This window comes from Nerophis lumbriciformis, linkage group LG04 (genome assembly GCF_033978685.3).
Source record: "Nerophis lumbriciformis linkage group LG04, RoL_Nlum_v2.1, whole genome shotgun sequence".
Lineage (NCBI taxonomy): Eukaryota > Metazoa > Chordata > Actinopteri > Syngnathiformes > Syngnathidae > Nerophis > Nerophis lumbriciformis.
Window position 1 is genome coordinate 63,751,499 of NC_084551.2, and position 26,002 is coordinate 63,777,500.

At 41.9% G+C, this 26,002-nt stretch overlaps 1 protein-coding gene across 1 annotated transcript in view; it reads left to right on the forward strand.

Annotated features, from left to right (window-relative positions):
• Nucleotides 1-211: 211 nt before the first annotated feature.
• etfb (electron transfer flavoprotein subunit beta) overlaps nucleotides 212-26,002 on the forward strand; it is a 28,351-nt gene continuing 2,560 nt past the window's right edge. The window contains exons 1-5 of the mRNA XM_061946398.2: nucleotides 212-365; nucleotides 10,332-10,490; nucleotides 10,557-10,715; nucleotides 10,786-10,848; nucleotides 17,581-17,739. Coding sequence (XP_061802382.2) covers nucleotides 312-365; nucleotides 10,332-10,490; nucleotides 10,557-10,715; nucleotides 10,786-10,848; nucleotides 17,581-17,739 — 594 coding nt within the window. The 5' untranslated portion in view covers nucleotides 212-311. The remainder of the gene's footprint in view (nucleotides 366-10,331; nucleotides 10,491-10,556; nucleotides 10,716-10,785; nucleotides 10,849-17,580; nucleotides 17,740-26,002) is intronic.

Here is a 26,002-nt window from a genome sequence, read left to right on the forward strand (position 1 = left end):
TTGACTGCAGCGAAGGCGCTTCTGAAGCTCAGCCAATCAGCGAAGAGAATGCATCGATTGGTCCAATCAGCAAAGAGAATGCTGAGTAGTTCATTCATTGGTCCAATCAGCAAAGAGAATGCCGAGTAGTTCATTCATTGGTCCAATCAGCAAAGAGAATGCTGAGTAGTTCATTGATTGGTCCAATCGGTAGGCGTCCGGGCTTCTCTTCCTGGTGTTCACCTCTAACAAGTCCGACTCCGCCTCCTTGAGTGAAGGTTCCTGCGGTGACTGAGTCACGTCGTCCACAACTTCACACCTTTTCTTCCAACATGTCTGGCCGGGTCCTCGTCGGAGTCAAGCGTGTCATCGACTACGCAGTGAAGGTAATATCGCTGTGCTCTTCTGCGTTAGTTACAATCGTTTTATAGACCACACAGGCTTGACTTTCTGTGGTCTGCAAGATAGCAAAGGCATGCTAACAGCAGCTGGCTACCAATGACAATAGTACACACTTTTTTACATTTAATTTCATTATTATAGCAATGACAATAGTACACACTTTTTACATTTAATTTCATTATTATAGCAATGACAATAGTACACACTTTTTACATTTAATTTCATTTTTATAGCAATGACAATAGTACACACGTTTTACATTTAATTTCATTATTATAGAAATGACAATAGTACACACTTTTTACATTTAATTTCATTATTATAGCAATGACAATAGTACACACTTTTTACATTTAATTTCATTATTATAGCAATGACAATAGTACACACTTTTTACATTTAATTTCATTGTTATAGCAATGACAATAGTACACACTTTTTACATTTAATTTAATTATTATAGCAATGACAATAGTATTCACTTTTTACATTTAATTTAATTATTATAGCAATGACAATAGTATTCACTTTTTACATTTAATTTCATTATTATAGCAATGACAATAGTACACACATTTTTACATTTAATTTCATTGTTATAGCAATGACAATAGTACACACTTTTTACATTTAATTTCATTATAGCAATGACAATAGTACACACTTTTTACATTTAATTTCATTATTATAGCAATGACAATAGTACACACTTTTTACATTTAATTTCATTATAGCAATGACAATAGTATTCACTTTTTACATTTAATTTCATTATTATAGCAATGACAATAGTACACACTTTTTACATTTAATTTCATTATTATAGCAATGACAATAGTACACACTTTTTTACATTTAATTTCATTATTATAGCAATGACAATAGTACACACTTTTTTACATTTAATTTCATTATTATAGCAATGACAATAGTACACACTTTTTACATTTAATTTCGTTATTATAGCAATGACAATAGTACACACTTTTTACATTTAATTTCATTATTATAGCAATGACAATAGTACACACTTTTTACATTTAATTTCATTGTTATAGCAATGACAATAGTACACACTTTTTACATTTAATTTCATTATTATAGCAATGACAATAGTACACACGTTTTACATTTAATTTCATTATTATAGAAATGACAATAGTACACACTTTTTACATTTAATTTCATTATTATAGCAATGACAATAGTACACACTTTTTACATTTAATTTCATTATTATAGCAATGACAATAGTACACACTTTTTACATTTAATTTCATTATTATAGCAATGACAATAGTACACACTTTTTACATTTAATTTCATTATTATAGCAATGACAATAGTACACACTTTTTACATTTAATTTCATTATTATAGCAATGACAATAGTACACACTTTTTACATTTAATTTCATTATTATAGCAATGAAAATAGTACACACTTTTTACATTTAATTTCATTATAGCAATGACAATAGTATTCACTTTTTACATTTAATTTCATTATTATAGCAATGACAATAGTACACACTTTTTACATTTAATTTCATTATAGCAATGACAATAGTATTCACTTTTTACATTTAATTTCATTATTATAGCAATGACAATAGTACACACTAGAGATGCGCGGATAGGCAATTATTTCATCCGCAACCGCATCAGAAAGTCGTCAACCATCCGCCATCCACCCGATGTAACATTTGATCAGAACCGCACCCGCCCGTTGTTATATATCTAATATAGACGATGCAAGGCATTAGTGAGGTTATAAAGCTTTTGCCTGTTAAAGAAAGGAGACTGATCCAATGCAGCACAGACATTCGCGTGCCACGCTGTCACGACCCAGACGCACACCAGTGCGCAATCATATGGGAGCCGCGCTGAGCGCACCTCCAAGCGCGTCTCGCTGCCGGCGACGGCCGGGTATGGGCCCTACGCTCCAGCGCCATCCATTTTCAGGGCTAGTTGATTCGGCAGGTGGGTTGTTACACACTCCTTAGCGGGTTCCGACGTCCATGGCCACCGTCCTAGCTGCTGTCTATATCAACCAGGGTGAGCCCCACCCCTTTCGTGAGCGCACTGCGCGCGGAGTGACCCCTGTTACGCGCCCCCGGCAACAGGGGTGGCGGGCAGGTAAGCTGCGCGGGCGGAGCGCGCGGAGTGACCCCTGTTACGAGCCCCCGGCCACGGGGGTGGCGGGCAGGTAAGCTGCTTACCTGCTGCGCGTGACGCCGGCCGCGGCGAAGGCGGACGAGGCGGGGTGTCGGTGCGGTGGGCGCGGTGGTGACCCTGGACGTGCGTCGGGCCCTTCTCGCGGATCGCCTCAGCTACGGCTCCCGGTGGGGCCCTCTCGGGGGAAGGGGCCTCGGTCCCGGACCCCGGCGAGGCGTCGGGGGCCTTCTCCGCTCCGTAAAAGTGTCCATCTCTTTTTCTTTTTTTTCTTCTGTTGTGGCATATGCAGCAGGTGCCTGCTCGTTTTTCGTATGTGGGTAACAACATTTAACTATGTATATATATTTCCCAATTGGTTTAACTGCCACCCACCTGAATCTATTTAAAATCTAATTTTTTTTATTTCAAACAAGTTCAACCCATTTATCATTTATTTATTTATAACCGCCCGACCCGACCCGCGGATAAAATCTAATTTTTTTAAATTTCATCCGCCCGATCCGCGGATAATCCGCGGACTCCGCGGTTGTGCCCGCAAACCGCGCATCTCTAGTACACATATTTTTACATTTAATTTCATTGTTATAGCAATGACAATAGTACACACTAGAGATGCGCGGTTTGCGGGCACAACCGCGGAGTCCGCGGATTATCCGCGGATCGGGCGGATGAAATTAAAAAAAATTAGATTTTATCCGCGGGTCGGGTCGGGCGGTTGAAATAAAAAAAAAATTGATTTTAAATAGATTCAGGCGGGTGGCAGTTAAACCAATTGGGAAATATATATACATAGTTAAATGTTGTTACCCACATACGAAAAACGAGCAGGCACCTGCTGCATATGCCACAACAGAAGAAGAAAAAAAAAAAGAGATGGACACTTTTACGGAGCGGAGAAGGCCCCCGACGCCTCGCCGGGGTCCGGGACCGAGGCCCCTTCCCCCGAGAGGGCCCCACCGGGAGCCGTAGCTGAGGCGATCCGCGAGAAGGGCCCGACGCACGTCCAGGGTCACCACCGCGCCCACCGCACCGACACCCCGCCTCGTCCGCCTTCGCCGCGGCCGGCGTCACGCGCAGCAGGTAAGCAGCTTACCTGCCCGCCACCCCCGTGGCCGGGGGCTCGTAACAGGGGTCACTCCGCGCGCTCCGCCCGCGCAGCTTACCTGCCCGCCACCCCTGTTGCCGGGGGCACGTAACAGGGGTCACTCCGCGCGCAGTGCGCTCACGAAAGGGGTGGGGCTCACCCTGGTTGATACAGACAGCAGCTAGGACGGTGGCCATGGACGTCGGAACCCGCTAAGGAGTGTGTAACAACCCACCTGCCGAATCAACTAGCCCTGAAAATGGATGGCGCTGGAGCGTCGGGCCCATATCCGGCCGTCGCCGGCAGCGAGACGCGCTTGGAGGTGCGCTCAGCGCGGCTCCCATATGATTGCGCACTGGTGTGCGTCTGGGTCGTGACAGCGTGGCACGCGAATGTCTGTGCTGCATTGGATCAGTCTCCTTTCTTTAACAGGCAAAAGCTTTATAACCTCACTAATGCCTTGCATCGTCTATATTAGATATATAACAACGGGCGGGTGCGGGCAGGTGCGGTTCTGATCAAATGTTAGATCGGGTGGATGGCGGATGGTTGACGACTTTCTGATGCGGTTGCGGATGAAATAATTGCCTATCCGCGCATCTCTAGTACACACCTTTTTACATAATATTAGTATGCATTTAATTAGATTATTATAGCAATGACAATAGTCCATACGTTTTTACATAATATTAGTATGCATTTAATTAGATTATTATAGCTATGACAATAGTCCAGACCTTTTTATATGTATGCATTTCTTTCATTAATATATCTATGACAATAGTCCAGACCTTTTTACATGTACGCATTTATTTCATTATTATATCTATGACAATACTCCAGATATCATGAATCAATTTAAGTGGACCCCGACTTAAACAAGTTGAAAAACTTATTGGGGTGTTACCATTTAGTGGTCAATTGTACGGAATATGTACTTCACTGTGCAACCTACTAATAAAAGTCTCAATCAATCAATCAAAACACATAGAATCATCATACTGCTGTGATTATATGCATCAAGTGTTCATTCAAGGCTAAGGCAAAATATCGAGATATATATTGTGTATCGCAATATGGCCTTAAAATATCGCAATATTAAAAAACGGCCATATCGCCCAGCCCTAGTTCAATGATGCCATTTCTGTTTGTCATGTATAATTTTGTCTATTTTGTGTTTATCCTTGAATAAACAGGTCAGTTTCTTGTTACCAACCATTGTGTGTTATTCAAACTCCCCTAATTCAGCTGGCTAGTTGTTATCAAGAGTACTAAAACCCTTTTCAACATGATTCTGACAACTAAGTAGGCTAAATAACTTTAAACTTTAATACATGCTCGGATAGGCCAGTAACGGTCAGTATCGGTATCGGTCAGTATCGGATCGGAAATGCAAAAACAATATCGGTATCGGATCGGAAGTGCAAAAACCTGGATCGGGACATCCCTAATTGGGGTGTTACCATTTAGTGGTCAATTGTACGGAATATGTACTTCACTGTGCAACCTACTAATAAAAGTTTCAATCAATAAAAAAACTCACTCGTTTGTCCGTGTTGATGGGCTCTTATTGCCCATCCGTTTTGAAGCTGCAATATTACCACAACGGGACATTTGGCTCTGTAATCGTATTTTTTCCTCTTAGCTTTTGTCATTTTGCAGATCTTCTCACTGGCGAGTTGCAAGGCTTTCTGTCGGTGCTTCCTGTGTCTTGCTCTCCGCCCACCGAGACAAAGAACGTGGATGACTAAAAAAAAGAGGGCTCAGTGGTTTCAGTCAATTCTACCGTTAAATAAAGGCGCTGAGAGCGATGCACAGAGTGAGACCTCTTTCTCCATGTCCGAAGCGAGAGACGAAGAAACTCCAGACTCATCAAATTCTGATTGGCGAACATGTCTGTCACTCGAAGTCCTCTCCTTTTTGTCAGCTACATTTTTCTCTCTAATATGATTGATGTAACTAAGGTAATGTACACTTCAGATGCAGTCAACTTCTTTACTTATACTAGTGGTGTTTCTCAAGCTTCCATTGTAGGTCCTCTCTTTTTCATTATTTGGGCTTTACAGCTGGTGGCTTGCTGGTTCAGTTGAAAAAAAAAAAACTTGTGAGAGACTTACGTTAGTGCAGCAGAGTCTTAAGAACACTACAGTGCTTTCATAGAATGATACAAGTACAACAAAATGTCATTTTCAGCACAAACCCGTTGAAGATTAGACACACATTGTACAGGTACAAGCATACCTGCCAACTACTCCGGTTTTCCCGTAATTAGTACGGTTTTCATCAACCTATTCCGGGTTACGGTTGCAGTGATAAAAAATATGTTTTTTCATTAATTAAATTTTTTTTTTTTTTAAATGTTTTATTCACGAAATCGCGTAACAACAATGACAATCGACACTGCTTCCCGTAACTTCCTATCGAGCCATTCCGAATGCCATGCGCGAGGCTATTTATAGCACCGCTGCCAAGCACGAGGCACCAGTTGCCATTGTTTCCAAACGAGCGAACGATCATGGAATCAGCCGGAGAAAAATCGCAAACGAGTCTTAAACCGAAAAGAAAACTGCAGTCATTCCGTGAAGAATATTCAAAAGCCTATCCGGGAATAATTATCTGTTCCAAAAAGGGTGAAAACTACGCGAATTGCACCTTGTGCAGACAAGATTTTTCGATCGGACACGGAGGAATTAGCGAGGGAATGCAATACGGCTTCCACAGGCGAAAACATTTACAAAATACTCGCGGAAGAAATAGACTCAAACGAAATTCCTTGGCAGAATTTGGTTTGCTTGGCTGCCGATAATGCTGCAGTGATGATGGGATCTAAAAAGGGTGTTGCAGCTTTCATTACGGAAATGTCTCCTTCGGTTTACATCGCCGGTAAGTACAGTTCGTAGCATAAAAAAACTCACAAAACATACAATTTTAAGTAAATCTTTTATCACATAAACAATAAATCAAATCAAAAATTATTTCTGTGTACAGTATATCTTTTTATTTGTGATAACGATAACATGTTCAAAACAAGTAACATATACCGTATTTTCCGCACCATAAGGCGCCCTGGGTTATAAGCCGCGCCTTCAATGAACGGCATATTTCAAAACTTTGTCCACCTATAAGCCGCCCCGTGTTATAAGCCGCATCTAACTGCGCTAAAGGAATGTCAAAAAAACAGTCAGATAGGTCAGTCAAACTTTAATAATATATTAAAAACCAGCGTGATGTGGGCGCGCATGGAGTCGTATATCAACATGGACGGAGCTGCGTGAAAAAAGCCACCCGGCCTCTTCGCGTAAACTTACCTTAACCACTCGCTCATCTTTTCTTCATCCATCCCTTCGAGTTAGCTTTTATGATGACGCCGGCTGGAAAGGTCTCTTTTGGCAAGGTCTTCCTTTTGAATATCACCATGGGTGGAAGTTTCTGGCCATTGGCATGGCAAGCTAGAACCACAGTGAAGGATGACTTCTCATTCCCTGTGGTGCGAATATTCACCGTACGTGCTCCCGTTGTATCCACAGTGCGGTTCACAGGAATATCAAAAGTCAGTGGAACCTCGTCCATGTTGATAATGTTCTCTGGCCGGATCTTTTTTTCAGCTATCTTGTTTTTACAATATGCACGGAAAGTAGCCAGCTTTTCTTGAAAGTCTTTAGGCAGTTGCTGTGAAATAGTAATCCGTGTGCGGATGGAGAGATTGCGTCTTTTCATGAACCGGATCCCTGTCGCTTAGTAGGAGCCATTTTGTGGTCTTTACAGATGTAAACACACAAAGGAAATGAAACGTACGGTAATATCCGCGCGCTTTTTCTTCTTCTACGCGGGCGGGTGGTTGCTTACAGTAGAAGAAGAAGCGCTTCCTGTTCTATGGGGGCGGGTGCTTACCTTGGCGGTTGCTTGCGTAGAAGAAGAAGCACTTCCTCTTCTACGGGGAAAAAAGATGGCGGCTATTTACCGTAGTTGCGAGACCGAAACTTTATGAAAATGAATCTTAATATTAATCCATATATAAAGCGCACCGGGTTATAAGGCGCACTGTCAGTTTTTGAGAAAATTTGTGGTTTTTAGGTGCGCCTTATAGTGCGGAAAATACGGTAACTATCATACTATTCTATTACTCTTTATTAATTTGAAAAATGTCGTCATGAAGTTTTATATTTATTTATATTTCTTTCATAAACCAAAATTTCGACCTGAAGTTTCTTGTTACAATAATGTCTGCAATATCAATAATGACATGTCTTATTTATATTGTGTAATTTGAACCAAATACTCTCAAAAATCTTATTCTTTCAAGTTGTTAAAAGTTTCAACATATATGATAGACTGATAGAAAAGTGATGGTTTTAGCAACATTTTAACCTGTCTGAATGCTAATAATCATTTTGCGTCGGGGGGCGACCTGAACCCCCCACCAGGACTTTGTCCTGAACCTACCGGGGCCTGCGGCCCCTGGACCCTGGCTACTAGGTTTATCTGATTTCAAAAGTTGGCAGGTATGTACAAGTTACAGAACAGGAACGTTTATGGGTCACCACTTACGGCCCCCTGTAAAAGGTGGGGAAAAGGTAGACGCTGGGAGAGGATGAGTTAAAAAAAAAAAAAAGTCGATTTCAGGCTGGGCTCCTATTGAAAGGGGAACCAGTCTGGAGTGAGGAAAAAAACTCCATAGCAAAGCACATACAGTGGTGGTCAAAAGTGTACATACACTTGTAAAGAACATCATGTCATGGCTGTCTTGACTTTACAATCATTTCTATTTTTTTGTGATGTAGTGATTGGAGCACATACTTGTTGGTCACAAAAAACATTCATGAAGTTTGCTTCTTTTATGAATTTATTATGGCTCTACTGAAAATGTGAGGGTCAAAAGTATACATACAGCAATGTTAATATTTGCTTACATGTCCCTTGGCAAGTTTACCTGCAATAAGGCGCTTTTGGTAGCCATCCACAAGCTTCTGCTTGACCACTTGACCACTAAATTGCTGCAGTTCAGCTAAATGTGTTGCTTTTCTGACATGGACTTGTTTCTTCAGCATTGTCCACACCTTTTAAGTCAGGACTTTGGGAAGGCCATTCTAAAACCTTCATTCTAGCCTGATTTAGCCATTCCTTTACCACTTTTGAGGTGTGTTTGGGGTCATTGTCCTGTTGGAACACCCAACTGTGCCCAAGACCCAACCTCCGGGCTGATTTTAGCTTGTCTTGAAGAATTTGGAGGTAATCCTCCTTTTTCATTGTCCAACTTAAAGCAGCAGTTCCATTGGCAGCAAAACCTACTCAGTGGCCTAGTGGTTAGAGTGTCCGCCCTGAGATCGGTAGGTTGTGAGTTCAATCCCCGGCCGAGTCATACCAAAGACTATAAAAAAATGGGACCCATTACCTCCCTGCTTGGCACTCAGCATCAAGGGTTGGAATTGGGGGTTAAATCACCAAAATGATTCCCGGGCGCGGCCACCGCTGCTGCCCACTGCTCCCCTCACCTCCCAGGGGGTGATCAAGGGTGATGGGTCAAATGCAGAGAATAATCTCGCCACACCTAGTGTGTGTGTGACAATCATTGGTACTTTAACTTTTAACTTTTAACTTTAAAACAGGCCCAGAGCATAATACTACCACCACCAGGCTTGACGGTAGGCATGGTGTTCCTGGGATTAAAGGCCTCACCCTTTCTCCTCCAACCATATTGCTGGGTATTGTGGCCAAACAGCTCCATTTTTGTTTCATCCGACCACAGAACTTTCCTCCAGAAGGTTCTATCTTTGTCCCTGTGATGTCAGGGTATGTGTGTGTGTGTGTGTGTGTGTGTGTGTGTGGCGTGTATAGAGATGTTTTTTTGCTGAAGGTCCTTAAAACAGCTGAGTGATTCTGTAACTCAAACAAGATACCAAAATCAAATGTCTACTATAGAGGACGCTGGTTCTCAGGAATATACAAAAAGTGAAGGGAGCAGTCCGCACCCCCGGTCTTTAGCTTTTTGGAAATGTGGCTGTTGGAATAATTGTTTGTAAGTTATCACAAAAGAAAAGTTGTATTATGAATGCTGTCTTTCGAGGCCTAACAAGAGAAAGAAGGCTCGTGAAACGCCACTGTGATTTCAACACGGACAGATGGCAGGATCTGCTCAACTTCCAGAGGAACTCTCTTTGAAGTGTTAAACGAACTCTCTTTGAAGTATTTCACAAAGTCTCTTCCAACTATTTGGTAACCGAGGTCAACGCTATTTACGACCCGCTGCCCTTTTGAAGCAACTGTGGTCAGGAGACGGGAGGGGTTATCCATTGTCCTCCAACACCTGCCCCAGCTGGATCCAGGAAGAGCCCAAGCCCGAGAAATCCTCTTCTTGGACTTCAATGGGACCAAAAACAATGACTGTTTTACATACTTCCTATTTCTAATGAGACATGTGTTGGTGCGTGAACATTGAATATCTAATAAAAGAGGAGACGAAAACCTTCTTCGTCAGAGCGTGGTGCAGGACTGTACAGAGAGTGCAGTGGCCATGTCTCTCCTCAATATTGAGTCCAAATTGAATTCTGTCTCTGTTTGATTCCTTGCCTTTTGTCTTGTTTAATAGATGTCCTCAGTGTTTGAACGTGACAGTGGCCTCCGAAAAATATCCCTGGTGTATATCATCAATGTGGCTCTCCCTTTGTAACATTGGTTTTCTTTCCCACAGATCCGCGTGAAGCCCGACAACAGCGGCGTGGTGACGGATGGCGTCAAACACTCCATGAACCCCTTCTGCGAGATCGCCGTGGAGGAGGCGGTCAAGCTAAAGGAGAAGAAGCTCATCAAAGAGGTGGTGGCGGTGAGCTGCGGCCCACAGCAGGCACAGGTGGGCGTCTCCCCGTAAGAAGAAGTTGAGCTTCCTGTACCGCTTCATTGCAAATCCTCGCCGCAGGAGACGATCCGCACCGCCCTGGCCATGGGAGCAGACCGTGGCATCCACGTGGAAGTGTCTGGGAAGGACTACGACAACCTGGGACCCCTGCAGGTGTCTAAGATCCTCGCTGCTTTGGCCAAGAAGGAAGAGGCTCAGCTTGTAATCCTTGGCAAACAGGTAAAAAGACGCGTCTTTCTAAAAAAAAGAACACCTCCTGCTGTCTGACGCTCGGAATCCCTTTGAACAGGCCATAGATGACGACTGCAATCAGACTGGACAAATGACGGCAGCCTTACTGGACTGGCCTCAGGTAAGGGCTGATAAAAGAGCCTCTAACTGATAATTGTGTGAACGCTGGTTTATAGTTTAAGATTAGGTTATTAGTGACTCATTTTACGAATGTTTTCCTTTCCATAAAATGAGAAAATAGTTGTGCAATACATTCCTCCAAACCACCTTATCAACATGAGCTGCATCAGTTGCAACCAGACTAATCCTGCACAAACCAGCTGAGCTCAGGTCAAAGGTGTACGCATACCTGCCAACTACTCCGGTTTTCCCGTAATTAGTACGGTTTTCATCAACCTATTCCGGGTTACGGTTGCAGTGATAAAAAATACGGTTTTTCATTAATCAAAAAAAAAAATATTTTTTTAAAGTTTTATTCACGAAATCGCGTAACAACAATGACAATTGACACTGCTTCCCGTAACTTCCTATCGAGCCATTCCGAATGCCATGCGCGAGGCTATTTATAGCACCGCTGCCAAGCACGAGGCACCAGTTGGCCATTGTTTCCAAACGAGCGAACGATCATGGAATCAGACGGAGAAAAATCGCAAACGAGTCTTAAACCGAAAAGAAAACTGCAGTCATTCCGTGAAGAATATTCAAAAGCCTATCCGGGAATAATTATCCGTTCCAAAAAGGGTGAAAACTACGCCAATTGCACCTTGTGCAGACAAGATTTTTCGATCGGACACGGAGGAATTAGCGATGTAAAAGACCACGTTGGGACAAAAAAACACAAGTCTAATGCCGTTGCTAAATTTGGATTTTAGCCACAAAAAGGTAATGACACCAATGTTATCTATTGGAATTGTTTAGTACTGTTATACTGTTAAAAGTGTTTATACTATTTATGCTTTCAAGTCCAAGTTGAAGAAATCTTGTTAAATGTTGACAGCATAACTACCAAAATACAGAAGTATGTCCTTAATATTTTTGCAGTGCTATTTCTGTTGAAAAGTTCAAATGATTACATTAGAGATGTGATGTGCCATTTTTCAAGTGTCTGATGGCTTCAATTAATTTTCATTAATTTTTCATATTTTGAATTCTTTTGAAAGGCTTACAAAAAAACTACATTTGAATTGTAATTCCATGCTATTGACAGGACTATTAATTTTAATGAAGTTAGCTTACCATGTTTACAGTATGATAATTGTGATAGAAATGTGAATTTTAGGCACAGAATATTTTTTACAATTGAACAAGGCAGTAGATTATACAAGCTTGGACAGAAAGTTAATAATGACACCAATTTTTTTTTTAATGGAATTGTTTAGTACTGTTTTACCATTTGTTTACTGTAAAAAGTGTTTATACTGTTTATACTTTCAATTAACAAATTGAAGTCTTGTGAAAGGTTGACAGGATAACTGGCATTAACTGTCAAAATAATTTCAAACTATTGAAGTTAGCTTACAGAATAAACATGTCAATCAACCCATATGATTTTTGCTGTAATATTTTTGTTTTGAAAAGTCACTGTGACTGATAGAAAAGTGATGGTTTTAGCAACATTTTAACCTGTCTGAATGCTAATAATCATTTTGCGTCGGGGGGCGAAGCCTGAACCCCCCACCAGGACTTTGTCCTGGACCTACCGGGGCCTGCGGCCCCTGGACCCTGGCTACTAGGTTTTTCTGATTTCAAAAGTTGGCAGGTATGTGTATGGATATGTTTGCTTGAAGTTCACCAGAGTAGCCAGCAGATGGAGCACTTCTACTGTCACTGTCAGAGTGGTGTTAAAAGAGAGGAAGGACAAATAAAGGAGAGGCGCCATGACTGCTACCAAGGACTTTTGCCATTGCTGTCGATTTTTCTGACGAAATAATACGTCTATATATAGTTTTAAACATACTCAGGCTCATAAACTTGCAATAAAACAAGCGTTTATTTCATGAAAGTATCATTTTGGGCAGCACGGCGGAAGAGGGGTTAGTGCATCTGCCTCACAATACGAAGGTCCTGAGTAGTTGTGAGTTCAATCCCGGCCTCGGGATCTTTCTGTGTGGAGTTTGCATGTTCTCTCGGTGACTGCGTGGGTTCTACTCCGGCTTCCTCCCACTTCCAAAGACATGCACCTGGGGATAGGTTGATTGGCAACACTAAATGGTCCCTAGTGTGTGAATGTGAGTGTGAATGTTGTCTGTCTATCTGTGTTGGCCCTGCGATGAGGTGGCGACTTGTCCAGGGTGTACTCCGATTGTAGCTGAGATAGGCTCCAGCGCCCCCCGCGACCCCGAAGGGAATAAGCGGTAGAAAATGGATGGATGGATGGGTTTTGCAGCCGTATTTGATCACTCTCCTGCTACATTCGTAGTGTTTTGTGACCAGCAGGCACTCGAACACGCTCCCGACGGTGCAATAAAGAGCAGCGCTCGGGTTCCAAAGGGGTGTAAGTAGGGATGTCCCGATCCAGGTTTTTGCACTTCCGATCCGATACCGATATTGTTTTTGCATTTCCGATCCGATACCGATACTGACCGATAATGGCCTATCCGAGCATGTATTAAAGTTTAAAGTTATTTAGCCTACTTAGTTGTCAGAATCATGTTGAAAAGGGTTTTAGTACTCTTGATAACAACTAGCCAGCTGAATTAGGGAAGTTTGAATAATACACAATGGTTGGTAACAAGAAACTGACCTGTTTATTCAAGGATAAACACAAAATAGACAAAATTATACATGACAAACAGAAATGGCATCATTGAAACTAGGGCTGGGCGATATGGCCTTTTTTTAATATTGCGATATTTTAAGGCCATATTGCGATACACGATATATATCTCGATATTTTGCCTTAGCCTTGAATGAACACTTGATGCATATAATCACAGCAGTATGATGATTCTACGTGTTTTGATTGATTGATTGAGACTTTTATTAGTAGGTTGCACAGTGAAGTACATATTCCGTACAATTGACCACTAAATGGTAACACCCCAATAAGTTTTTCCACTTGTTTAAGTCGGGGTCCACTTAAATTGATTCATGATACAGATATATACTATCAGATATATACTATCATCATAATACAGTCATCACACAAGATAATCACATTGAATTATTTACATTATTTATAATCCAGGGTGTGGAGGGGGGCGCCGGATGTAAGTGTCAAAAAGACAGCCAAAAGAGTTTGATATGAGAATAAATCTAAAGTTAAAATATAGGGTAGAAATGCACCCATTTGCAGGAAATTTAGTCTTGATTTTCAAAATGTTCTTTCAAGGCTTGCATGTCTACATTAAAACATTCTTCTTCATACTGCATTAATATATGCTACTTTTAAACTTTCATGCAGAGAAGGAAATCACAACTAAAAAAATCACTATTTTTTTCATACGGTGTTGCATTTTGATGGAGTGGACGTGTGGCACCGAATGGAGATAAGCGTCTCGACAGACGTCACAATATTTGAACAATGATGACGAAAACTGTTGTCTCTGTCGTGTCCGTGTGTCGAAAATTGTCATGCGCTTATTTTTTTATTTGATTTTGTGCGTGGCATAGATTTGCCGTGCGCAGAGGACGCTTGAGCAGGCGCGCACCTTAGCGGCTGCGCTAGCATCACAGCTAACGTTAGCCATGCCGCTACCTCGCTCTCTGCTGGGAGAGGACGTATACGTATGTGACGTATGACGTGACGTATGTCGTGACAGTATGTGACGTGTGTAAGAAGGTGCGCTCGCTGTCTGTGAGAGGGAGACACAGGAAAGAGTGAGAAGAGCCTGTCGTGTAATGCCAGCAGCTAAAAGCAACTGCGTGAGAATTGTGGATGTGTTGAAGGTGTGCTGGAAAATGCGGAACGGAAATTACGGAGCAGCAGAAAAGTGGAATGTATTATTTAAATCGGTGCGTTGGAAAACACGGAACGGAGTTTTTTTTTAAACTGGATCTGGATCGGCATTTTCCCATGCCTTGCCGATACGCAATTTTTGGCAAATATCGGCAGCCGATCCGATCCAAATATCGGATCGGGACATCCCTAGGTGTAAGGTTTCCGGTATATTTCCGGAAACTTTCCGGAAATTTACCGCGGGAAGTTAAGCTCTGGAAGTTTGGTAATTTTAACAATTTTTTGATTATTCAAAGTTGGACACCATCCATCTTATTGTGTAGAATAATGCTAATGCAATGCCACACAGATATAAATAAAAGTCTTTAAAAGTATTTGACTGATGGACAAATGAATAGAAATAGGCTAGATGAATAAATGCTAAATCAAACTATAGGCTACATTCTTGTATGACAACAGAATGGCTAGCAGAACAGAAGGCAGAAGAAACTACACCTTTTCATTTACTATTTGCTACTTGAACTTTACACATCACAAAAAAGGTCAATTCGGATCGCTAACGTTGTTAGCATAAATGAATGGGATTTATCATAGAGAAAATTAGCATCACGGCTAACGGAGGAATATGTTTGTTTCATTATGAGACTGTGGTGGTACATAAACCTAGCTAGCTAGAGATATTGGCCCTAAAATCATTGAACAAGTACAGGAACAGCTAGCTAGCTTGAGTGGAAGTCTGCTGGAGTAGTCTACAGCAATTTCACCTCTATTACACTTCAATACCATAGATCAAATATATTTACCCCAGTAATATCATCAACACTTACCTGACTGGATGAAGTCCTTGGGCTCAAATACTAGTGTGGCCTCAATAGCCCTGCTGTAGTGTGTAGCATGCTGGGAATTATCTGTGCATGTGATGGAGGGATGCACAGTGCAGGGTTGAAATTCTACTGAATTTGTATTCAATCAGGTTGTTTTAGCTAATAATCATGCTGCAAGATCTAGCATGTTGCATTCAATGTTTATTCCCATTAATTCCCGTTAATTCCCATGCAAAGTTTTCAACTTTGAATATTCCTGGAATTTGGCCACCCTAAGCAGCGCAACAGGGCATTTATACATGTTGAAACACTATTGAAAGGGCCGCTAACACATAGCATCAGCTCAAAGTTAGTAGCAGTCAAGGCGCCCTGTAGTCACGTGAGTGCCTTTTGACCAGTCTTTAAAACCAAGTTGGCCATACTCTCTACAGGTAAAAGCCAGTAAATTAGAATATTTTGAAAAACTTTATTTATTTCAGTAATTGCATTCAAAAGGTGTAACTTGTACATTATATTTATTCATTGCACACAAACTGATGCATTCAAATGTTTATTTCATTTAATTTTGATGATTTGAAGTGGCAACAAATGAAAATCCAAAATTCCGTGTGTCACAAAATTAGAATATTACTTAAGGCTAATACAAAAAAGGGATTTTTAGAAATGTTGGCCAACTGAAAAGTATGAAAATGAAAAATATGAGCATGTACAATACTCAATACTTGGTTGGAGCTCCTTTTGCCTCAATTACTGCGTTAATGCGGCGTGGCATGGAGTCGATGAGTTTCTGGCACTGCTCAGGTGTTATGAGAGCCCAGGTTGCTCTGATAGTGGCCTTCAACTCTTCTGCGTTTTTGGGTCTGGCATTCTGCATCTTCCTTTTTACAATACCCCACAGATTTTCTATGGGGCTAAGGTCAGGGGAGTTGGCGGGCCAATTTAGAACAGAAATACCATGGTCCGTAAACCAGGCACGGGTAGATTTTGCGCTGTGTGCAGGCGCCAAGTCCTGTTGGAACTTGAAATCTCCATCTCCATAGAGCAGGTCAGCAGCAGGAAGCATGAAGTGCTCTAAAACTTGCTGGTAGACGGCTGCGTTGACCCTGGATCTCAGGAAACAGAGTGGACCGACACCAGCAGATGACATGGCTCCCCAAACCATCACCCAACCATGCAAATGTTGCATTTCCTTTGGAAATTGAGGTCCCAGAGTCTGGAGGAAGACAGGAGAGGCACAGGATCCACGTTGCCTGAAGTCTAGTGTAAAGTTTCCACCATCAGTGATGGTTTGGGGTGCCATGTCATCTGCTGGTGTCGGTCCACTCTGTTTCCTGAGATCCAGCCGTCTACCAGCAAGTTTTAGAGCACTTCATGCTTCCTGCTGCTGACCTGCTCTATGGAGATGGAGATTTCAAGTTCCAACAGGACTTGGCGCCTGCACACAGCGCAAAATCTACCCGTGCCTGGTTTACAGACCATGGTATTTCTGTTCTAAATTGGCCCGCCAACTCCCCTGACCTTAGCCCCATAGAAAATCTGTGGGGTATTGTGAAAAGGAAGATGCAGAATGCCAGACCCAAAAACACAGAAGAGTTGAAGGCCACTATCAGAGCAACCTGGGCTCTCATAACACCTGAGCAGTGCCAGAAACTCATCGACTCCATGCCACGCCGCATTAACGCAGTAATTGAGGCAAAAGGAGCTCCAACCAAGTATTGAGTATTGTACATGCTAATATTTTTCATTTTCATACTTTTCAGTTGGCCAACATTTCTAAAAATCCCTTTTTTGTATTAGCCTTAAGTAATATTCTAATTTTGTGACACACGGAATTTTGGATTTTCATTTGTTGCCACTTCAAATCATCAAAATTAAATGAAATAAACATTTGAATGCATCAGTCTGTGTGCAATGAATAAATATAATGTACAAGTTACACCTTTTGAATGCAATTACTGAAATAAATCAAGTTTTTCAAAATATTCTAATTTACTGGCTTTTACCTGTATATATCATACTCTGGTCACTATGTCCTACATCGAGCAAGCCAATTCTAAACCTGTACAGTTCAGCTCCGCTTTGAACTTTGCTTTAATCGAACTTATTCCACTCTGGGTCATTATTCCTGCAGGGTACTTTTGCGTCGGAGGTAACGATGGAGGGCGACAAGCTGAAAGTGGTGCGAGAGATCGACGGCGGCCTGGAGACCATTAAGATCAACACACCTGCAGTGTTGACGGCGGACCTCAGGCTCAACACGCCACGATATGCCACCCTGCCCAATATCATGGTAGGTGGAAGGAAGCTGACAACATCAAGTATTGATCACTATAGAATGAACTCCATCAGCGGTGCCTAACGTCCAGCCTGTACTTACTTTTTATTGGTAGCCTGCATATTTAGCAAAAAAAGAAAACAATTAAAAAGAAAGTTTGCATGAGAAAATTACAAAGAATATTGAAAATTTTAAAAATATAAGGTTATGAGAAAACATATATTCTAATAATGTAAATTAAATTGCAAATCAAAACCACTATAAAATGTAGCAGTCTTTTTAATTATAATTTGAGTAGCAAAAATTACATTAATCAGACATTTCTTGTTAATTTAAGTACCGTACTTTTCGGACCATAAGTCGCTCCGGAGTATAAGTCGCACCGGCCGAAAATGCATAATAAAGAAGGAACAAAACATATATAAGTCGCACTGGAGTATAAGTCGCATTTTTGGGGGAAATGTATTTGATAAAAGCCAACACCAAGAATAGACATTTGAAAGGCAATTTAAAATTAAAGCTGCAAGCAGCGATGGACGGGACCGACTTTGACGGCACATAAAATCCAAACCGAAACAGTAATTAAAACTCTTTGGTCAACTTTTAATCAGAAGGGTTCAATCTCTCTCCTGTGCTAGTTTGAAGCCGACACGACAAACGCGCTCAGAGGAGATAATGTTTGAAAAAAGGTGACCGGTTTTTACAAAACTTTTGTTTTGAAGGGGGAAGTGCAAACTTCCTGTTGATTTTTGCTGGGGGTTGTCAATATATGAAATGTAGGTCTAAGTGAGACCTACATAGAGGTTTTTGGTTCATGTCTCTAAGACATTCCTACTGGAAGTTACAGGCAGTGTCTGAGTTTTCCTCCTAGGAGCAGTTGTGTCTGTGTTTTCTTCCTAGGGCGCGCTAGAGTGCAATTTTGAGTTTTGGAGTTGGGTTTTTTATTAGATCGCAGTTTTTGCCAGTCCTGATGTGTGTGTCCAGTTTGGTGAATTTTGAAGCATGTTAAGAGGGTCAAATTACAGCTCAAAGAGGCAAAAGTGACTGTTTTTATTAAAATGTTTTTTGAAGGGGGAATTGCCAACTTCCAGTTAATTTTTGCTGAAGGATGTCAATGTATGAAAGCTAGGTCTAAGTCAGACCTACATAGAGGTTTTTGTTTCATGTCTCTACAACATTCCTACCGGAAGTTATAAGCTGTTTTGTCTGTGTTTTTTCCTAGGGGGCGCTAGAGCACAATTTTGAGTTTTGGGGTTTGGTTTTTTATTAGATGGCAATTTTCGCCAGTCCTGATGTGTGTGTCAAATATGGTGAGTTTTGAAGCATGTTAAGGGGGTCAAATTAGAGCTCAAAGAGGCGGCGGAATAATAATAATAATAAAAAGCACAAAATACAATAGGGTCCTCTGTCCCAAAGGGACATTGCGGTCCCTAATAAATCAAGAATAGTGAACAACAGGCTGAATAAGTGTACGTTATATGAGGCATAAATAACCAACTGGTATGTTAACGTAACATATTATGGTAAGTCATTCAAATAACTATAACATATAGAACATGCTATACGTTTACCAAACAATCTGTCACTCCTAATCGCTAAATCCCATGAAATCTTATAAGTCTAGTCTCTTACGTGAATGAGATCAATAATATTATTTGATATTTTACGCTAATGTGTTAATCATTTCACACATAAGTCGCTCCTGAGTAGGGATGATGTTTGATAAGAAATTATCGAGTTCGAGCCCATTATCGAATCCTCTTATCGAACCGATTCCTTATCGATAATCTTATCAAATCCAGATAGGTTGTTGTATATGGAAAAAAAACACAATATTTGGTTTAACAAAAGCTCACTTTTATTTTATAAGAGAAAAAAAAAAGAAAAAAAATATTGACTGTTACCCCCTTTAAAAAAAAAATAAAACAAATATTGACTGTTGTTACCCAAAGTATATTAAGTGGGATTTTTCAGAAAAACAAATACATACAGTAACACAAAAACAACCTGTCTCTGTGAAAATAATAATATAGTGTTAAATAAAATCAGTCTCTTGGGCACAAAACTGAAAATAATACAGCTCTCCAAAAAGTGCACTTCTGCTGCTATTGGAACATACTAACTACACACACTATGACACTAAGAACACCACAGTCATCAATCAACAATTCTTCCACCCTTACATGAGAGCGAAGCCTGACAATAATTGCATATTGCCTGTTCTGCCCTCACTATACGTGTTGGAGGTTATACAGCTTGGCAGACAGCTAACATACAATCCAAAGCAGATTAATCCATTTAGGCTCTTTATTGTTGTTGATCTTGCTTTGTCTTTTCCTATCTTTACTTTTGTCTTGCACTGGACTGTTATTTTTCCATCCATCCATCCATCCATCCATCCATCTTCTTCCGCTTATCCGAGGTCGGGTCGCGGGGGCAGCAGCTTAAGCAGGGAAGCCCAGACTTCCCTCTCCCCAGCCACTTCGTCCAGCTCCTCCCGGGGGATCCCGAGGCGTTCCCAGGCCAGCCAGGAGAGATAGTCTTCCCAGCGTGTCCTGGGTCTTCCCCGTGGCCTCCTACCGGTCGGACGTGCCCGAAACACCTTCCTAGGGAGGCGTTCGGATGGCATCCTGACCAGATGCCCGAACCACCTCATCTGGCTCCTCTCGATGTGGAGGAGCAGCGGCTTTACTTTGAGCTCCCCCCGAATGACAGAGCTTCTCACCCTATCTCTAAGGGAGAGCCCCGCCACTCGGCGGAGGAAACTCATTTCGGCCGCTTGTACCCGTGATCTTGTCCTTTCGGTCATGACCCAAAGCTCATGACCATAGGTGAGGATGGGAACGTAGATCGACTGGTAAATCGAGAGCTTTGCCTTCCGGCTCAGCTCCTTCTTCACCACAACGGATCGATACAGCGTCCGCATTACTGAAGACGCCGCACCGATCCGCCTGTCGATCTCACGATCCACTCCCCCCCCCCCACTCGTGAACAAGACTCCGAGGTACTTGAACTCCTCCACTTGGGGCAAGATCTCCTCCCCAACCCGGAGATGGCACTCCACCCTTTTCCGGGAGAGAACCATGGACTCGGACTTGGAGGTGCTGATTCCCATCCCAGTCGCTTCACACTCGGCTGCGAACCGATCCAGTGAGAGCTGAAGATCTTGGCCGGAGGAAGCCATCAGGACCACATCATCTGCAAATAGCAGAGACCTAATCCTGCAGCCACCAAACCAGATCCCCTCAACGCCTTGACTGCGCCTAGAAATTCTGTCCATAAAGGTTATGAACAGAATAGAATGGGTGACAAAGGGCAGCCTTGGCGGAGTCCAACCCTCACTGGAAACGTGTCCGACTTACTGCCGGCAATGCGGACCAAGCTCTGACACTGATTATACAGGGAGCGAACTGCCACAATAAGACAGTCCGTTACCCCATACTCTCTGAGCACTCCCCACAGGACTTCCCGGGGTACACGGTCGAATGCCTTCTCCAAGTCCACAAAGCACATGTAGACTGGTTGGGCAAACTCCCATGCACCCTCAAGGACCCTGCCGAGAGTATAGAGCTGGTCCACAGTTCCACGACCAGTACGAAAACCACACTGTTCGTCCTGAATCCGAGGTTCGACTATCCGGCGTAGCCTCCACTCCAGTACACCTGAATAGACCTTACCGGGAAGGCTGAGGAGTTATTTTTATTTTTTTAAACTGAAATACACACAATGACAAATGTATAAGCTATGTGATTCAATGAACATACTGAAATGTAATACACAATATGTAAATATTAGCTTCACACAAATATACAGTACTATCATCAAACAAATACTTCTGAGTGTTGAAACTATTTCGATGGTGGAAATACACGACTGGCAGCCATTTTAAGTCCTCAAAACATCCATTGAAACAGTGCACAAAAATCGTTTTTCAATAAACATCTTAGTATCAAACTTAACCACTTTCCACCTTAATATTGAGTTACATAAACAAGTTAAACAGTTTACTTACAGACTTATCTTTTCCAAGGCTTGTAGGAGCCAACACAACTTGTCTACTTCTCAATTGTCTCAACCCGGAAGTGCCCAAACTAATGACGTGTAGTATTTTCATATCGCCACAAGGTGTCAGTAAGAGTAATATGCTTAACATTGCAGGTCCCTCAGGGCATTTCCTGTACGTGGGAAGGGATGCGTTCCCAGGGATTCGAATAAAGAACCAACTCTTTTTCTTTACTATAGTGGCTTTGATAACGGGAACCGGTTCTCAAAAAGGGATTTCAGTCCGTGGAATCTGGTCTTTTCTTATCGAACAACCGGGAGAACCGATTTCGAACATCATCCCTACTCTTGAGTATAAGTCGCACCCCCGGCCAAACTATGAAAAAAAAACTGCGACTTATAGTCCGAAAAATACGGTAGTCAGTAGATTAAAAAACATTAAAAAAAGGAATCCATTGTTTACTATAATTTATAATTTACCGTATTTTCCGCACCATAAGGCGCCCTGGGTTATAAGCCGCGCCTTCAATGAACGGCATATTTCAAAACTTTGTCCACCTATAAGCCGCCCCGTGTTGTAAGCCGCATCTAACTGCGCTAAAGGAATGTCAAAAAAACAGTCAGATAGGTCAGTCAAACTTTAATAATATATTAAAACCAGCGTGATGTGGGCGCGCATGGAATCGTATATCAACATGGACAGAGCTGCGTGAAAAAAGCCACCCGGCCTCTTCGCGTAAACTTAAACTTACCTTAACCACTCGCTCATCTTTTCTTCATCCATCCCTTCGAGTTAGCTTTTATGATGACGCCGGCTGGAAAGGTCTCTTTTGGCAAGGTCTTCCTTTTGAATATCACCATGGGTGGAAGTTTCTGGCCATTAGCATGGCAAGCTAGAACCACAGTGAAGGATGACTTCTCATTCCCTGTGGTGCGAATATTCACCGTACGTGCTCCCGTTGTATCCACAGTGCGGTTCACAGGAATATCAGTTGCTGTGAAATAGTAATCCGTGTGCGGATGGAGAGATTGCGTCTTTTCATGAACCGGACCCCTGTCGCTTAGTAGGAGCCATTTTGTGGTCTTTACAGATGTAAACACACAAAGGAAATGAAACGTACGGTAATATCCGCGCGCTTTTTCTTCTTCTACGCGGGCGGGTGGTTGCTTACAGTAGAAGAAGAAGCGCTTCCTGTTCTATGGGGGCGGGTGCTTACCTTGGCGGTTGCTTGCGTAGAAGAAGAAGCGCTTCCTGTTCTACCGGGAAAAAAGATGGCGGCTGTTTACCGAAGTTGCGAGACCGAAACTTTATGAAAATGAATCTTAATATTAATCCATATATAAAGCGCACCGGGTTATAAGGCGCACTGTCAGCTTTTGAGAAAATTTGTGGTTTTTAGGTGCGCCTTATAGTGCGGAAAATACGGTAATTGTCTAATAAAAAACTTTAGTTATTATAAAAGTAGAATTCGGTTTATTTTTTCTAATCAATTTTGATGTTAGATTACAGTGGAACCTCGATTGAAGAATTTAATTGGTTTTATAAGAAACAATGTAAATGTTTCAGAAGTCCATATTATAGTAAAAATGTGTTCATTTGAACACAATATCAGTCTCGCACTTGATATTGTGTGCACTGTATAGCAGCTGTACAGTACTGTGTAGGTGATGAATCAACATGCTGTGTAATAAAAAGTCAAAACCTACACAGAAATCACTATGGTGCCCTCACAAACAAAATCCTTAACTTCAACAACCACAGTGCGACAATAATAAACTTAATACTGCATTAACAACGGCAGAGAGGTGATGAATGAGAAAGGAGCAGACAGAGAGAAAAGGAACAAGGCGGGAAGGTGGCTGCTTGTTTATGCTTTGAAAGAGTGAGAGTCTTTTTCTTCGCTGTTAAATATGGCTGCTCTGACAACTTTTTCCAGAAAAGACCGTTCTCATCAAAATTAAAACTTCATGTGATTACTTGCAGTGGTCATGCCTTTGAGTGTCATGGTACTCCTTGCAAATAGTCTTTTCTTTAGCTCCACAGTGATTGGCTCCTTCTTTCCAGGCTGGTCTGTTGGGGTTTTGGCACTCTTATTGAGTTAGAAAAATAGACAAAGCTTGTCAAAAAAGCGAAGAAACAAATAAAATGCACCCGTGTGAGTGTTGAGACTTGACTCTTCCTGTGCAGCAAGTCTCTGCAGTAACGTTTCGCACCGCTTTCTGGCTTGCAGGCTTTCGTACACAGAGACGTGGTTCGCACACTGAGGCATATTTGGCGTGATCTAATGGTTCATTAAAAAGTTTGTAAATCGAGGTTCCACTGTATAATATCACTTAAAAAAAATCCACTGTGAGCGCTTATATTGTAACTTCAATTTTTACTTTAAAATTGACAAAGCTGTTTTGATTTGATATGTGACTTAGGTTAGCATGGTGTATGGCAGTGTTTTTTTAACCACTGTGCCGTGAGATACAGTCTGGTGTGCCGTGGGAGATTGTCTAATTTCAACTACCGTATTTTCCGCACTATAAGGCGCACCTAAAAACCACAAATTTTCTCAAAAGCTGACAGTGCGCCTTATAACCCGGTGCGCTTTATATATGGATTAATATTACGATTCATTTTCATAAAGTTTCCATCTCGCAACTACGGTAAACAGCCGCCATCTTTTTTCCCGGTAGAACCGGAAGCGCTTCTTCTTCTACGCAAGCAACCGCCAAGGTAAGCACCCGCCCCCATAGAACAGGAAGCGCTTCTTCTTCTACTGTAAGCAACTACCCGCCCGCGTAGAAGAAGAAGAAGCGCGCGGATATTACCGTACGTTTCATTTCCTTTGTGTGTTTACATCTGTAAAGACCACAAAATGGCTCCTACTAAGCGACAGGGATCCGGTTCATGAAAAGACGCAATCTCTCCATCCGCACACGGATTACTATTTCACAGCAACTGCCTAAAGACTTTCAAGAAAAGCTGGCTACTTTCCGTGCATATTGTAAAAACAAGATAGCTGAAAAAAAGATCCGGCCAGAGAACATTATCAACATGGACGAGGTTCCACTGACTTTTGATATTCCTGTGAACCGCACTGTGGATACAACGGGAGCACGTACGGTGAATATTCACACCACAGGGAATGAGAAGTCATCCTTCACTGTGGTTCTAGCTTGCCATGCTAATGGCCAGAAACTTCCACCCATGGTGATATTCAAAAGGAAGACCTTGCCAAAAGAGACCTTTCCAGCCGGCGTCATCATAAAAGCTAACTCGAAGGGATGGATGAAGAAAAGATGAGCGAGTGGTTAAGGTAAGTTTAAGTTTACGCGAAGAGGCCGGGTGGCTTTTTTCACGCAGCTCCGTCCATGTTGATATACGATTCCATGCGCGCCCACATCACGCTGGTTTTAATATATTATTAAAGTTTGACTGACCTATTTGACTGTTTTTTTGACATTCCTTTAGCGCAGTTAGATGCGGCTTACAACACGGGGCGGCTTATAGGTGGACAAAGTTTTGAAATATGCCGTTCATTGAAGGCGCGGCTTATAACCCAGGGCGCCTTATGGTGCGGAAAATCCGGTATTTGGGCTAAAAATATTTTTTGCAAAGCAGTAATTATAGTCTGCAAATGATGTGTTGTTGTTGAGTGTCGGTGCTGTCTAGAGCTGGGCAGAGTAACCGTGTAATACTCTTCCATATCAGTGGGTGGCAGCAGGTAGATAATTGCTTTGTAGATGTCGGAAACAGCGGGAGGCAGCGTCCAGGTAAAAATGTGTCTATTGCTTAAACCAAAAATAAACAAAAAGTGAATGCCCCTAAGAAAAGGCATTGAAGCTTAGGGAAGGCTTTGCAGAACAAAACTAAAACTGAACTGGCTACAAAGTAAACAAAAACAGAATGCTGGACGACAGCAAAGACTTACTGCGGAGCAAAGACGGCGTCCACAAAGTACATCCGAACATGACATGACAATCAACAATGTCCCCACATTCTTGATTGCTAAACCAAAGTAGATGCGGGAAATATCGCTCAAAGGTAGACATGAAACTGCTACAGGAAAATACCCCACAAAAGAAAAAGCCACCAAAATAGAAACGCAAGACAAGAAGTAAAATATTAGAGCTATAGTGATGCATGCTTGGTTATGCTTTAAAGTCATATCCAACAATTGCGACAACGACTTTTTACTGTCGACTGAGTTTAGTTTTTTAATGATTTCTGCTGGTGGTGTGCCTCCGCATTTTTTCAACGCAAAAAATGTGCCTTGGCTCAAAAAAG